We start from the raw sequence: 13,140 nt of genomic DNA, 5'->3' as shown, positions 1-13,140 counted from the left end.
ATTGACCAATATTAGGCCGATATTGACCTATATTAGACCGATATTGACCGATATTGACCAATATTGGACCGATATTGACCAATATTGGACCGATATTGACCAATATTGGACCGATATTGACCAATATTGGACCGATATTGACCAATATTGGACCGATATTGACCAATATTGGTCAAAAGAATTTTTGGTCAAAAAAATTTTTTGTCAAAAAAATTTTAGTCAAAAAAATTTTTGGTCAAATTATTTTGGTCAAAAAAATTTTGGCCCACAAAATTTTTGGTCAAAAAAATTTTGGTCAAAAAAATTTTGGCCCAAAAAAATTTTAGGGAAAAAAAATTTTGGTTAAAAAAATTTTGGCCCAAAAAATTTTGGAAAATAAAATTTTGGTCAAAAAAATTTTTGGTCAAAAAAATTTTAGGACAAAAAAAATTTGGTCAAAAAAATTTTGGTCCAAAAAAATTTTTGGTCAAAAAAATTTTGGTCAAAAAAATTTTTGGTCAGAAAATTTTTGGACAAAAAAATTTTGGACAAAAAAATTTTGGCCCAAAAAATTTTTGGTCAAAAACATTTTAGTCAAAAAAATGTTTGGTCAAAAAAATTTAATACCCGCAAAGGGACATGCATTATATATTTTAGCGAATGTGCTATTGAAAATGCATACGAATGCATTTATTAAATTTTGGGAAAAACATTTAGGGAAAGAAATTTTTGGTCAAAAAAATTTTGGCACAAATAATTTTCGGAAAGAAGTTTTTGGTCAAAAAAAATTTGGTCAAAAAAATTTGGCCAAAAAAATTTTGGTCAAAAAAATTTTCGTCAAAAAAATTTTTGGCCAAACAAATAAGGGAAAAAAAATTTTCGGAAAAAAAATTTTGGTCAAAAAAATTTTGGTCTAAAAAATTTTCGAAAAAAAAATTTTAGTCAAAAAAAAATTGGTCAAAAAAATTTTGCATCAAAAAATTTTCGGAAAAAAAATTTTGGACAAAAAAATATTTGGTCAAAAAAATTTTGGTCAAAAAAAATTTCGAAAAAAAATTTTTGGTCAAAAAAATTTTGGTCAAAAAAATTTGGCCCAAAAATTTTCGAAAAAAAATTTTTGGCCAAAAAAATTTTTGGTCAAAAAAATTTGGGGAAAAAAATTTTGGTCAAAAAAATTTTTGGTCAAAAAAAATTTGGTCAAAAAAATTTTGGCACAAAAAATTTTCGGAAAGAAATTTTTGGTCAAAAAAATTTTGGTCAAAAAATTTTTGGTCAAAAAAATTTGGGAGAAAAAATTTGGGAGAAAAAATTTTGGTTAAAAAAATTTTTGGTCGAAAAAATTTTTCGTCAAAAAAATTTTGGTCAAAAAAATTTTTGGTCAATAAAATTTTAGGACAAAAAAAATTTGGTCAAAAAAATTTTGGTCAAAAAAATTTTGGCCCAAAAAAATTTTAGGGAAAAAAATTTTGGTTAAAAAAATTTTGACCCAAATATTTTGGAAAAAAAAATTTTGGTCAAAAAATTTTTGGTCAAAAAAAATTTAGGACAAAAAAAATTTGGTCAAAAAAATTTTGGTCAAAAAAAATTTTTGGTCAAAAAAATTTTGGTCAAAAAAATTTTTGGTCAGAAAATTTTTGGTCAAAAAATTTTGGACAAAAAAATTTTGGCCCAAAAAATTTGGGTCAAAAAAATTGACCAATATTGGACCGATATTGACCAATATTGGAACGATATTGACCAATATTGGACCGATATTGACGAATATAGGTCAAAAGAATTTTTGGTCAAAAAAATTTTTGGTCAAAAAAATTTTAGTCAAAAAAATTTTTGGCCAAAAAAATTTTTGGTCAAAAAATTTAGGTCAAAAAAATTTTGGTCAAAAAAATTTTTGGTTAAAAAAATTTTGGCCAAAAAAATTTTGGTCAAAAAAATGTTTTTTATATTAGACCGATATTGACCAATATTAGACCGATATTGACCAATATTAGATCGATATTGACCAATATTGGACCGATATTGGCCAATATTGGACCGATATTGACCAATATTGGACCGATATTGACCAATATTGGTCAAAAGAAATTTTGGTCAAAAAAATTTTTCGTCAAAAAAATTTTTGGCCAAAAAAATTTTTGGTCAAAAAAATTTTGGTCAAAAAAATTTTTGGCCAAAAAAATTTTAGGGAAAAAAATTTTGGTTAAAAAAATTTTGACCCAAATATTTTGGAAAAAAAAATTTTGGTCAAAAAATTTTTGGTCAAAAAAAATTTAGGACAAAAAAAATTTGGTCAAAAAAATTTTGGTCAAAAAAAATTTTTGGTCAAAAAAATTTTGGTCAAAAAAATTTTTGGTCAGAAAATTTTTGGTCAAAAAATTTTGGACAAAAAAATTTTGGCCCAAAAAATTTGGGTCAAAAAAATTGACCAATATTGGACCGATATTGACCAATATTGGAACGATATTGACCAATATTGGACCGATATTGACGAATATAGGTCAAAAGAATTTTTGGTCAAAAAAATTTTTGGTCAAAAAAATTTTAGTCAAAAAAATTTTTGGCCAAAAAAATTTTTGGTCAAAAAATTTAGGTCAAAAAAATTTTGGTCAAAAAAATTTTTGGTTAAAAAAATTTTGGCCAAAAAAATTTTGGTCAAAAAAATGTTTTTTATATTAGACCGATATTGACCAATATTAGACCGATATTGACCAATATTAGATCGATTTTGACCAATATTGGACCGATATTGGCCAATATTGGACCTATATTGACCAATATTGGACCGATATTGACCAATATTGGTCAAAAGAAATTTTGGTCAAAAAAATTTTTTGTCAAAAAAATTTTTGGCCAAAAAAATTTTTGGTCAAAAAAATTTTGGTCAAAAAAATTTTTGGCCAAAAAAATTTTTGGCCAAAAAAATTTTTGGCCAAAAAAATTTTTGGCCAAAAAAATTTTTGGTCAAAAAAATTTTTGGTCAAAAAAATTTGGCCAAAAAAATTTTGGTCAAAAAAATTTTTGGTCAAAAAAATTTTGGCCAAAAAAATTTTGGTCAAAAAAATGTTTTTTATATCAGACCGATATTGACCAATATTAGACCGATATTGACCAATATTAGACCGATATTGACCAATATTGGACCGATATTGGACCGATATTGACCAATATTGGACCGATATTGACCAATATTGGACCGATATTGACCAATATTGGACCGCTATTGACCAATATTGGACCGATATTGACCAATATTGGACCGATATTGACCGATATTGACCAATATTGGTCAAAAGAATTTTTGGTCAAAAAAATTTTTCGTCAAAAAAATTTTGGTCAAAAAAATTTTTGGTCAAAAAAATTTTGGCCAAAAAAATTTTGGTCTAAAAAATGTTTTTTATATTAGACCGATATTGACCAATGTTAGACCGATATTGACCAATATTAGACCGATATTGACCAATATTAGACCGATATTGACCAATATTGGACCGATATTGACCAATATTGGACCGCTATTGACCAATATTGGACCGATATTGACCAATATTGGACCGATATTGACCAATATTGGACCGATATTGACCAATATTGGACCGCTATTGACCAATATTGGACCGATATTGACCAATATTGGACCGATATTGACCAATATTTGTCAAAAGAATTTTTGGTCAAAAAAATTTTTCGTCAAAAAAATTTTAGTCAAAAAAATTTTTGGTCAAAAAATTTTGGTCAAAAAAAATTTGGTCAAAAAAACTTTTGGTCAAAAAAATTTTGGCCAAAAAAATTTTGGTCAAAAATTTTTTTTTTATATTAAACCGATATTGACCAATATTAGACCGATATTGACCAATGTTAGACCGATATTGATCAATATTGGACCGATATTGACCAATATTGGACCGATATTGACCAATATCGGTCAAAAGAATTTTTGGTCAAAAAAATTTTTCGTCAAAAAAATTTTAGTCAAAAAAATTTTTGGTCAAAAAATTTTGGCCCACAAAATTTTTGGTCAAAAAAATTTTGGTCAAAAAAATTTTGGCCGAAAAAAATTTTAGGAAAAAAAAATTTTGGTTAAAAAAATTTTGGCCCAAAAAATTTTGGAAAAAAAAATTTTGGTCAAAAAAATTTTTGGTCAAAAAAATTTTAGGACAAAAAAAATTTGGTCAAAAAAATTTTGGTCAAAAAAAATTCTGGTCAAAAAAATTTTGGTCAAAAAAATTTTTGGTCAGAAAATTTTTGGTCAAAAAATTTTGGACAAAAAAATTTTGGACAAAAAAATTTTGGCCCAAAAAATTTTTGGTCAAAAACATTTTGGTCAAAAAAATTTTTGGTCAAAAAAATTTTGGTCAAAGAAAATTTTTGGAAAAAAAATTGGGACAAAACATTTTTGGGAGAAAAAAATTTTGGAAAAAAAATTTGGTGACCGAAGTTTTAATACCCGCAAAGGGACATGCATTATATATTTTAGCGAATGTGCTATTGAAAATGCATACGAATGCAAATGCAAAAAAATTTTTGGTCAAAAAAATTTTGGTCCAACAAATTTTGGAAAAAAAAATTTTGGGAAAAAAATTTTTGGTCAAAAACATTTTGTTCAAAAAAATTTTTGGTCAACAAAAAATTTTGGTTAAAAAAATGTTAGTCCAAAAAATTTTGGGAAAAAAATTTTTGGTCAAAAAAATTTTGATCAAAAAATTTTTGGTCAACAAAAAATTTTGGTTAAAAAAATTTTGGTCAAAAAATTTTGGTCAAAAAAATTTTTGGTCAAAAAATTTTGGTCAAAAAAATTTATGGTCAAAAAAATTTATGGTCAAAAAATATTGGTCAAAAAAATTTTGATCCAACAAATTTTGGGAAAAAAATTTTTGGTCAAAAAAAATATTTTGGTTAAAATTTTTGTGAAAAAAAAATTGGGAAAAAAATTTGGGATAAGAAGGGAAAGGATCAATACACTCCGAGATCGACAAAGACTTTGAAATCCGGTTTTCCAAAGTCCGCGATCTCATCATTCGATGTTGCGTTAGGTTTCGAGTTCGAATCCGCAAGCGATTCGTTTTTATATTTCATTTTTTGAAGTAAAACTTCTTTAGGCGCGACTAAGGTGTAAATCCGTACAAATGCAACGGAAATGCGTTACGCCTGAACTGTACGTCATTCGCTCTCGATGAAATCATTTCGGAGAAAATTTTTTTGGAAAAAAGATTGGGAAAAAAATTTGGCAAAAAAAGTTTTTGTTAAAAAATTTAATTTTTTTTAATCAAATGTTTGATTTGAGTGAAAAACCATAGACTGATGAACTGACTGTTAAACGAGATTGAAATGTTGCATGTTTTGATTGTGGAAAAAAAATCTTTTTTTTAATTTTTTCCTAAATTTTTTTTGAACAATTTTTTTTTCCTAACTTTTTTTTTCAAAATATTTTTTCTGCCAAATTTTTTTCCAATTTTGAAATTTTCTCTACAAACATTTTTTTAACATTTTTTTCCAAAATAATTTCGGAAAATAAACTTAGGATAAAACCGTGGACAAGAAGCTTACAAAAAAATCAATTTTCAATTATTCAATTCAAATCAATTTTAAAAAATAAACCGTCGAAATAGAACTTACTTAAAAATGATAGAATTTTGAAAAAATGTTTTATCGATTATTTTTTTCGAAAAAGTTTAAAAAAGATGTGCGATATAGATATAACAAAAATATAAAGGATAAAGTACATTTGTATAAATTTTACAATATTCCGACCTAGGCAAAATATTTAAATAATTTATTCAACTGTAAATTCGTTTAATATCATTTATGAAGTTAATGATTTTCTTCGATATTGATATTGTTCACAATTCTTGAGCATTGCTTTATTGTTTTTGAAGACGAGCAATAGCTTTCTCAACAATTCAAAACTATACGCTGCTCGGTGCGTTTTCATATTCTATCAATCGGAGGAGTTGTTTTGGTAGACAATTCTTTCAACAACCAACCTTTTATCTTATTGGTATACGCACTTTTTGGTAAAAGTTTAATAAATCCTTTAATTTTCTCAGATGCTACTATTCTTATATTTTGACAAATTGTATTGATATAAATTATCTTGCGATCATTGTTTACCTCTTCATCCGTAATTTGAAATTTGCAAAAATCAAATCTAATAAATTATACAACAAAACATTGCGTTTCAAAGTATTGAGATTCATAGATATATCTTTTATTTCAGTATTAAAAATATACAGTTTATACAATATTATACATTTCAACAGTGTGTTAACTGAAGTATTGTGAAATATTTGTATATTATTTATGAATTAAATATGTTATAAAACCTATCATAGGATAATTCTGAAGGTCTGATTTATAATGCTTAATTTTCTTTATTTGCATGTTATTTAAATTTTGTATTTTTATATGTAATAAAGATTTGTATTGCAAAAATATGGTTTATTATTAAAAATAACAATTCTATATCCACAACGCATAGATAGATGCCTGTATGTTAAAGATCAGAATAATTTGTTATATATTTTAGTATCTTTATTTCAATGAGAATAAAAAATAGTCTCAAAAAGTTGATATATTTATGATTTGCTACTCAAGTAAGTTATTTTCCTCATATATATATATATATATATATATATATATATATATATATATATATATATATATATTGTTAATATGAACATTAATGTTTAATGTTTCAAATTTTAATGCTTAAGATTTATTTATTTTGTATTTTTAAATTTATAATAAAGTTCAGATCAGACATAGTAACAACAATTCATTACATTTTTCAAAAGATACGTTTTTCACTATAAATACAATTTATTTATTTTCATTTATAAATTTGTATACAATAAAATACAGATAATATATATCAAACTATAATTAAAAATATCGTTTCTCAGTCATCGAAAATTTTTTGCACGTCATCAGAGATTGTAATTTGAATATTAAACATGTAAATGTAATGTATGTTTCAAACTTAATAAATAAATGAATTGATATTTTATAAATATTTATGAGCTTTTATTCTTAGAAGATTCGGTCTAGATTTAGTACTTCTTATCGAAATAAAATTAAAATTACTAAATAAATGTGTAATATAATAAGTTTCTGGAAAAATTTTATTATAATAACTATTGCAATTATTTTGTATAAATAATATTGGATTGTGAAGTGCGTCATTTGATTTTTCTATAATTTAGCAAGTCTACAATTTTGTTTTAATTACTAGTAAGTGACTAAATCTGATCCTAAATATCTACTAACAAATAACTAATAAATATTTTCTGTAGCTTAGCTTATTTTTGTACACTATAGGTTCAAAATATGCATGTGTGTATATGTGTTTAAAATGCATATTCTGTTGTTGGTTCTGTATTTATTGTTTCTGGAATACAACAGATTACTTTTATTTAGATTGCTAATACATCTGATCTGATTAGATGTGCTAATAATAATAATATAATGAAGCAATACGAACGTATTTCCGATTTAAATATTGCAACAGAAAAAATGGAATTTAAATATTACATTTACATAAAACTATATTTTAGTCCCAATATTATCGTCCAATATATAAGCGTTTCAAGTAAATAAAAGGTATTCATAATAATGTCCTGGTAGAAATAAAGTTGTTTATACTTATTTACTGAATGTTTTAATAACCTAAATCTTTACATTACATTTGTATAGCACAGTTACTATTTTATTCATATTTCTTGCGAAAAACATATGATGACGTTCAATTTATTGAATCATGTAATCGAAATACCGTATCTTGTCTAATCTTATTTATTGTCAGATGTTAATGAGCCAAATTGATCAAATTGACGATGCTTACCATAAAATGGTTATATTATATTATGCACAATGAAAACTGACGGAATTTACCTCGACTATTTTATATTCTACTATTTTACTCAAAAATAACATCACAATTATTTGAAAAGATTAAAAATATACATATGAAACATATGTTTCAGTATATAAAAAATTATATTGTAATGAAACAGGAATTTTCATGATATATTAATCAGGATTATGAAAATGTCAACTTTACTGAAACATAAGAATGGATGAAATATGTTCAATTATGAAAGAGTAGTGTCCATATGGTTGTGAGATAATGATGATATAAGCATATGCTATGTTTAACATTTTTGTACATATATTTTCACATATCTTAGGCTCCTTTAATGGGCATTGACTATTTTAAGCAATATTATAAAAACATCAATATATAAGCTGATATATACAATATATAAAATTGTAGTTTGGTAACTAAGTACTGACTAAGATTTGTTCAATTCAATTTTTGTGATATAATAATATGGTACGAATTATAATATTTTTTATAAAACTATATAAAACAACGATAAAATATTTGCACATCTTGTAATCTTAAAACATCATATCACAAATTATTTTATTTCTTGTAATATTGATTCATATAAACTAAATTTATACGATTATCAAACAAAAACATGCATTCTTCTAATTGCAAGTATTTGCAAATACAGCAGCAATTTATTTCATATAGTTAAAAATACTTATATATAGTAAGTTAATAAATATTGTATCTTAGCTAGAACAAATACAGGAATATGTTCAGCAGTAGTATCATATAATATTGGCAAATTCTTAACATGTTGTTTAGATAAACGGGTATTCTCAAATATAAACTTTTCTATATAAATAAATTATATCTAATATTTATATATTTATTACAATATAAATCAATTTAAAAATATAACTTGCATTTATTGATAAAATTTCAAGATTCATAATAAATAATCAATATATTTTTAAAAACAATTTAACAAAAATATGCAAAACTATTATAAGCATAGCAGCTAAATAAAATTTTCTTCATCTTATATTTATTTATTATCAAGTATAAAATTATTGATAATCGTGATTCAAAGTGCAATATTTTTCAAATTGATTATTTTTAGTACTTATTAATACTTATAACATTTATCAAGTAATTTTGGATTGCTAACCAGTTATAATTTGAGCAAAAAATATAGTTTGAGAGTGCTAGAATACAATTTGGATCAAACGAATTCATTCAGATGAATGATATATGAAAATAAAAAATTAGCTTACTATAATCACGTAAACTTTTGTTTTAAATTAAACTATGAATAATTAATACTTTTTAAAGACATTTCAGACTTTAATATTTTCACCGGTTGCTATAAGCACTTCGTAATACCAGACGTTTTGTAAAACTGTAATTTACTTACTATAAAAGGTGTCAATAAATTGAGACATAAAAATTTATCTGTGACAAAGGTGAAAACAAGTCAATAAAATCGAGTTGACTACTTACATTTATTTTCCAAAAAATAATAGCAATCAAACCAAAACTTGATGGTACGTATCATTTTCGCACAGACTTGAAGGTGTAAAAATGATATGAAAAATAAATGCAATCAGTTATTATACTAAGAGTGAACAAAAATATTATAAAAATAATAGATTCAATTGAAAATAAGACATGAGTTTTGTAGAATGTAGAACATGTAATAATAAATTTGTCCAAACAGCTCCATAAAATGATTAGACAACCGGCACTCTAGCCTAGAATTATTTTCCTTTAGTTGGTGAAGTAGATGAATGCACCTTGTTACATTAGCACATTCGATTATTGTTTGAGCTGAAATTATATAAAGTGAATGCATGAATAAATTATTTTGATAATTTCCTGCTCACGCAGACAATTAATATATAACAATTAATATATAAACATATGTAGCTGAATGTACTTTGTATAGCTTGCTATGAAAAATAAATAAAAAAAAAAAAAAAAAAAAAAAAATTGAAATTTGTGTATTGACGAGTATAATAGTCAAGCGTATAATTATAATCGTATATATATAGTCGTATATATAGTCAAGCGTATAAATAATAGTAAAGTTTTAAGAATTCATTATGTTTAAACTATTTTAAAGGTAAGTAGTTGTAGTAGTATTTTACTTTAAAATAAAATTTTACCTCGATTTTGACGACACAAAACTGTACGCATAGTTTAATGAGCGTGCCGGGTTAACTGGTTAATGAAATTTGTTAGCAAGTTGCTAATTTTTAGTTATAATTTTGAATAAAACTAGTGGTGCTTTTGCGCGTTAACCCCTTAACTTAAAATGGCGAGCAGAGCCCGCGTGCGATTGCTAGGCCAAAAGTGAATATTACGGGCATAGCCCGCGTACGATATTCGGGAAAGAAGCAAATATTACGCATTTCGGGCGTGGCCCGGTATGGTGAACGCAAGTATTATAAAATATTTATTCATACAAAATTATTTTTATTTTTGTGATAAACCGTGAGGGAAAATAGTCACAACGACGCGCCAGCTTGAACAACTTTGGCCCGACATTTTCGAATCTAAATTGTATGTTAAGGAGTTAAGGCAAATTGCTGAAACTTCCCGTACCAAATACTGATTTTTTAAAAAAGATTAAATTTTTTTTAAACTTTGAAAAACTCATAATTGAAAAATTTAATTTTATTTAAAAAAAAAGATTGGAATTTGGAATAGAAAGACTTTTTGAAACAAAATATTTTTTTATATATTTCGGATATTTTGAACTTTTTTTCAAAGCGCGCTTCTTCAGCTGAATAGAGAGGAAATATAGAAGAGCGTAAGCGCTGCGTCGCAGTGTTACGAATAAACGATATTACGGAACCCATAGAAATGTAAACAAAATTTATACGTATTATGTCTAATACGTGCTTATGTCTAATGATTATTTTTGACTGCCAAATATAATTTTTTTACTTTTATTACTGAATCTCCGAAACCCCAAGACTTGCCTTCACAAACGTTCAGTTCTTTATCATGTCAATATAAATAAAACGTTTTTTGATTTAATAGAATCGGACCCTCCGTTCTCTTAAAAACTGAGTTACCGTTTTTGGCACTTTTTGCCCCGTATCTTTGAAACGGCTAGACCTGCCTTTGCTAAAAAGTAATCAGCACGTTTTCTTCTCAGTAGGAATCGAATGTGTTTGAATTATTAGAATCGGTTGAACCGTGTTCCCAAATTCGTCGACGAAAATTTGTATCCGAACAACACACACACATACATAATTTTTTTCTAGGGCATATTCAGAAACCTGTCAAACGTAATGATATATAAAAATTTTTATTTGAAATTTGAAATTTTAATTTATTTTTTTGCGATTACTAAAACTTACCTCATGAGAAGTTAATAAAAATGAATGGTGTTAGATTGAAAGAAAAATTTCAGTAGATGTAATGAAAATATAATTTAATCCTATGTTATTTATTGCTGACAATAATTTAAAACAATAAGGAATACAAAAGAATTATAAACGTTGAATAATCTAAATTGATTACTTTTTCAAAATAAAAAAACAACAGAATGCACTAAATATATTTGCGAGTCAAAAAAGTTTTTGTAAGGACTAAGGATTCTCCGGATTCATATATTTTTACATTCCTACATATTGATTTTATGCTATGTAACTTATCTCATTATTGTAGTATACATGGTATGATCACCGGTTAATATAAATATCTGTGAACATACTAACTTATAACAACTATTTAATGGATTGAAATATATATGTAATTCATTATCTACTTTATTGCAATAATAAAAACCAAATATTCAAGAGTCTTTATTTATTTTTCTCTTCGAATATGGTTTTTAATTTATTTAACAAAATATCAAATATTTTCTTTTTTACGAAAATCTTATGAAAAATAAATGAATTTTTTAAGATATACATTTATTGTAAACGTTCAATTTAGCTTACAACTTTTTTGGTATTTCTGATTACTAAATGAATAGAAAATAAAAATTTCTGTTGAAAGTATATTTCGAGTTTGTCCGGTGGAATCACGCACATGTAATACATTTTCACTGTGATGGACTAGCCCAACTAAATATTGCGAGTATTAATTTAATTAGTAAATATAAAAACGACATAAACATGATTGATTTTTCACATTATTAACTGCTTTACTTCTCTTAAGTCCCTTTCTGACTCTAAGACAGGACCGCATTAGATATTATATGTCAAATTTGCCTAAAAGTCAATAATTTAAAATAAAAAAATTATAAACTAAATAAATATCATAAATATTATTTGATATAATTTAACAAGCAATATTGAGAAAAATGGATGTACAGTTTTGTACTGAGTTAATAAAATTTTAATATTTTTGCAAAAGTTCCTTAAGCTTTATTTATACCATGAGCGTTACGAGGAATGAACTTTACCGCACAACCACTTTTTTTATTTCGTAAAACTATTTTTAATCTCAAATCATCCAATTTATTTGGCTATTTCATTAATAAGTTATTTCTGCGCAGGTCAATCAAAAATTGATTATAATTAGATTAAATGAGTTGCAGTTAATCATACCATCATTGAATATGAAATGATTTGAAAAATGTAATAGAAATACATATTACGAACTATATATTACAAATATCAGAAGTCTCATGACATATGTCTTCTGAAATAAAGTCGATCTTGCATTTTTTGATCATGTTTACCTTCATTTGATCCACAATAGGATTGTTTAGGATCTTTTAGATTGCTTAGCCAATGACTAATTTAGAATTTTTAATAAAGCTCACCGAAATAATGTTACTACGTTCCACATTTATCCTCGTCTTGATTTTTGTCTTTCATATTTTGTTTATCCGCATTATCGTTGTATTCTTCCTGGACCATTTCGCTATCAGTGTCGATGATGTTGCTTGAATCGTCTTCGACCACCGTGCATTTGTTCTGAATTGTGGACCGCGATCTTCGTGATATCGTTTTTAAATCACGAGCATCTGGTACTAAGCTTGCACTTGATTTTTCAGAAGATCTTTCGTCTAAAATAACATCGCTGTGTTGAGAGTTTTCGTTTCGACTTCCAATATCGGATATAAAATTTTCTTCGGCTCTTGATCTTGAGTGAAGATTTCGACCTGCTAGATCATGGGATGCACTTCGGTCGAGATTTTGATGCCTTTCCAACCACGCTTGATGGCCTAAATAAATATACATATATAAATTATTTTGAATGTTTAAGATCAATCTAGGAAATTTTTTACAAATATAATTTACTGTACTCACTCACTGTGAGTTCTTACTACAATTTAATTACAAGTATCATGGTGTATGAAAACTTTTGAA

General features: G+C 25.6%; 1 protein-coding gene across 4 annotated transcripts in view; it reads right to left on the bottom strand.

The window, feature by feature from the left end:
* Positions 1-9,523: 9,523 nt before the first annotated feature.
* Positions 9,524-13,140, bottom strand: part of LOC113376615 (MDS1 and EVI1 complex locus protein EVI1-A-like) — a 236,656-nt gene continuing 233,039 nt past the window's right edge. For all 4 annotated transcript variants that reach the window (XM_026616605.1, XM_026616602.1, XM_026616604.1 and 1 more), the window contains 2 exons: positions 12,591-12,995; positions 9,524-9,634 (listed from right to left, as the gene is read on the bottom strand). In XM_026616605.1, the coding sequence (XP_026472390.1) occupies positions 12,604-12,995 (392 nt within the window). In that variant the 3' untranslated portion in view covers positions 9,524-9,634; positions 12,591-12,603. The remainder of the gene's footprint in view (positions 9,635-12,590; positions 12,996-13,140) is intronic.

The sequence above is a fragment of the Ctenocephalides felis genome, unplaced genomic scaffold (genome assembly GCF_003426905.1).
Source record: "Ctenocephalides felis isolate EL2017-DRISC unplaced genomic scaffold, ASM342690v1 CF-g0.4_SCAFFOLD_01886, whole genome shotgun sequence".
NCBI lineage: Eukaryota > Metazoa > Arthropoda > Insecta > Siphonaptera > Pulicidae > Ctenocephalides > Ctenocephalides felis.
Note: the sequence above shows the minus strand (reverse complement) of the source record. Positions and strands in the feature narration are given on the sequence as shown.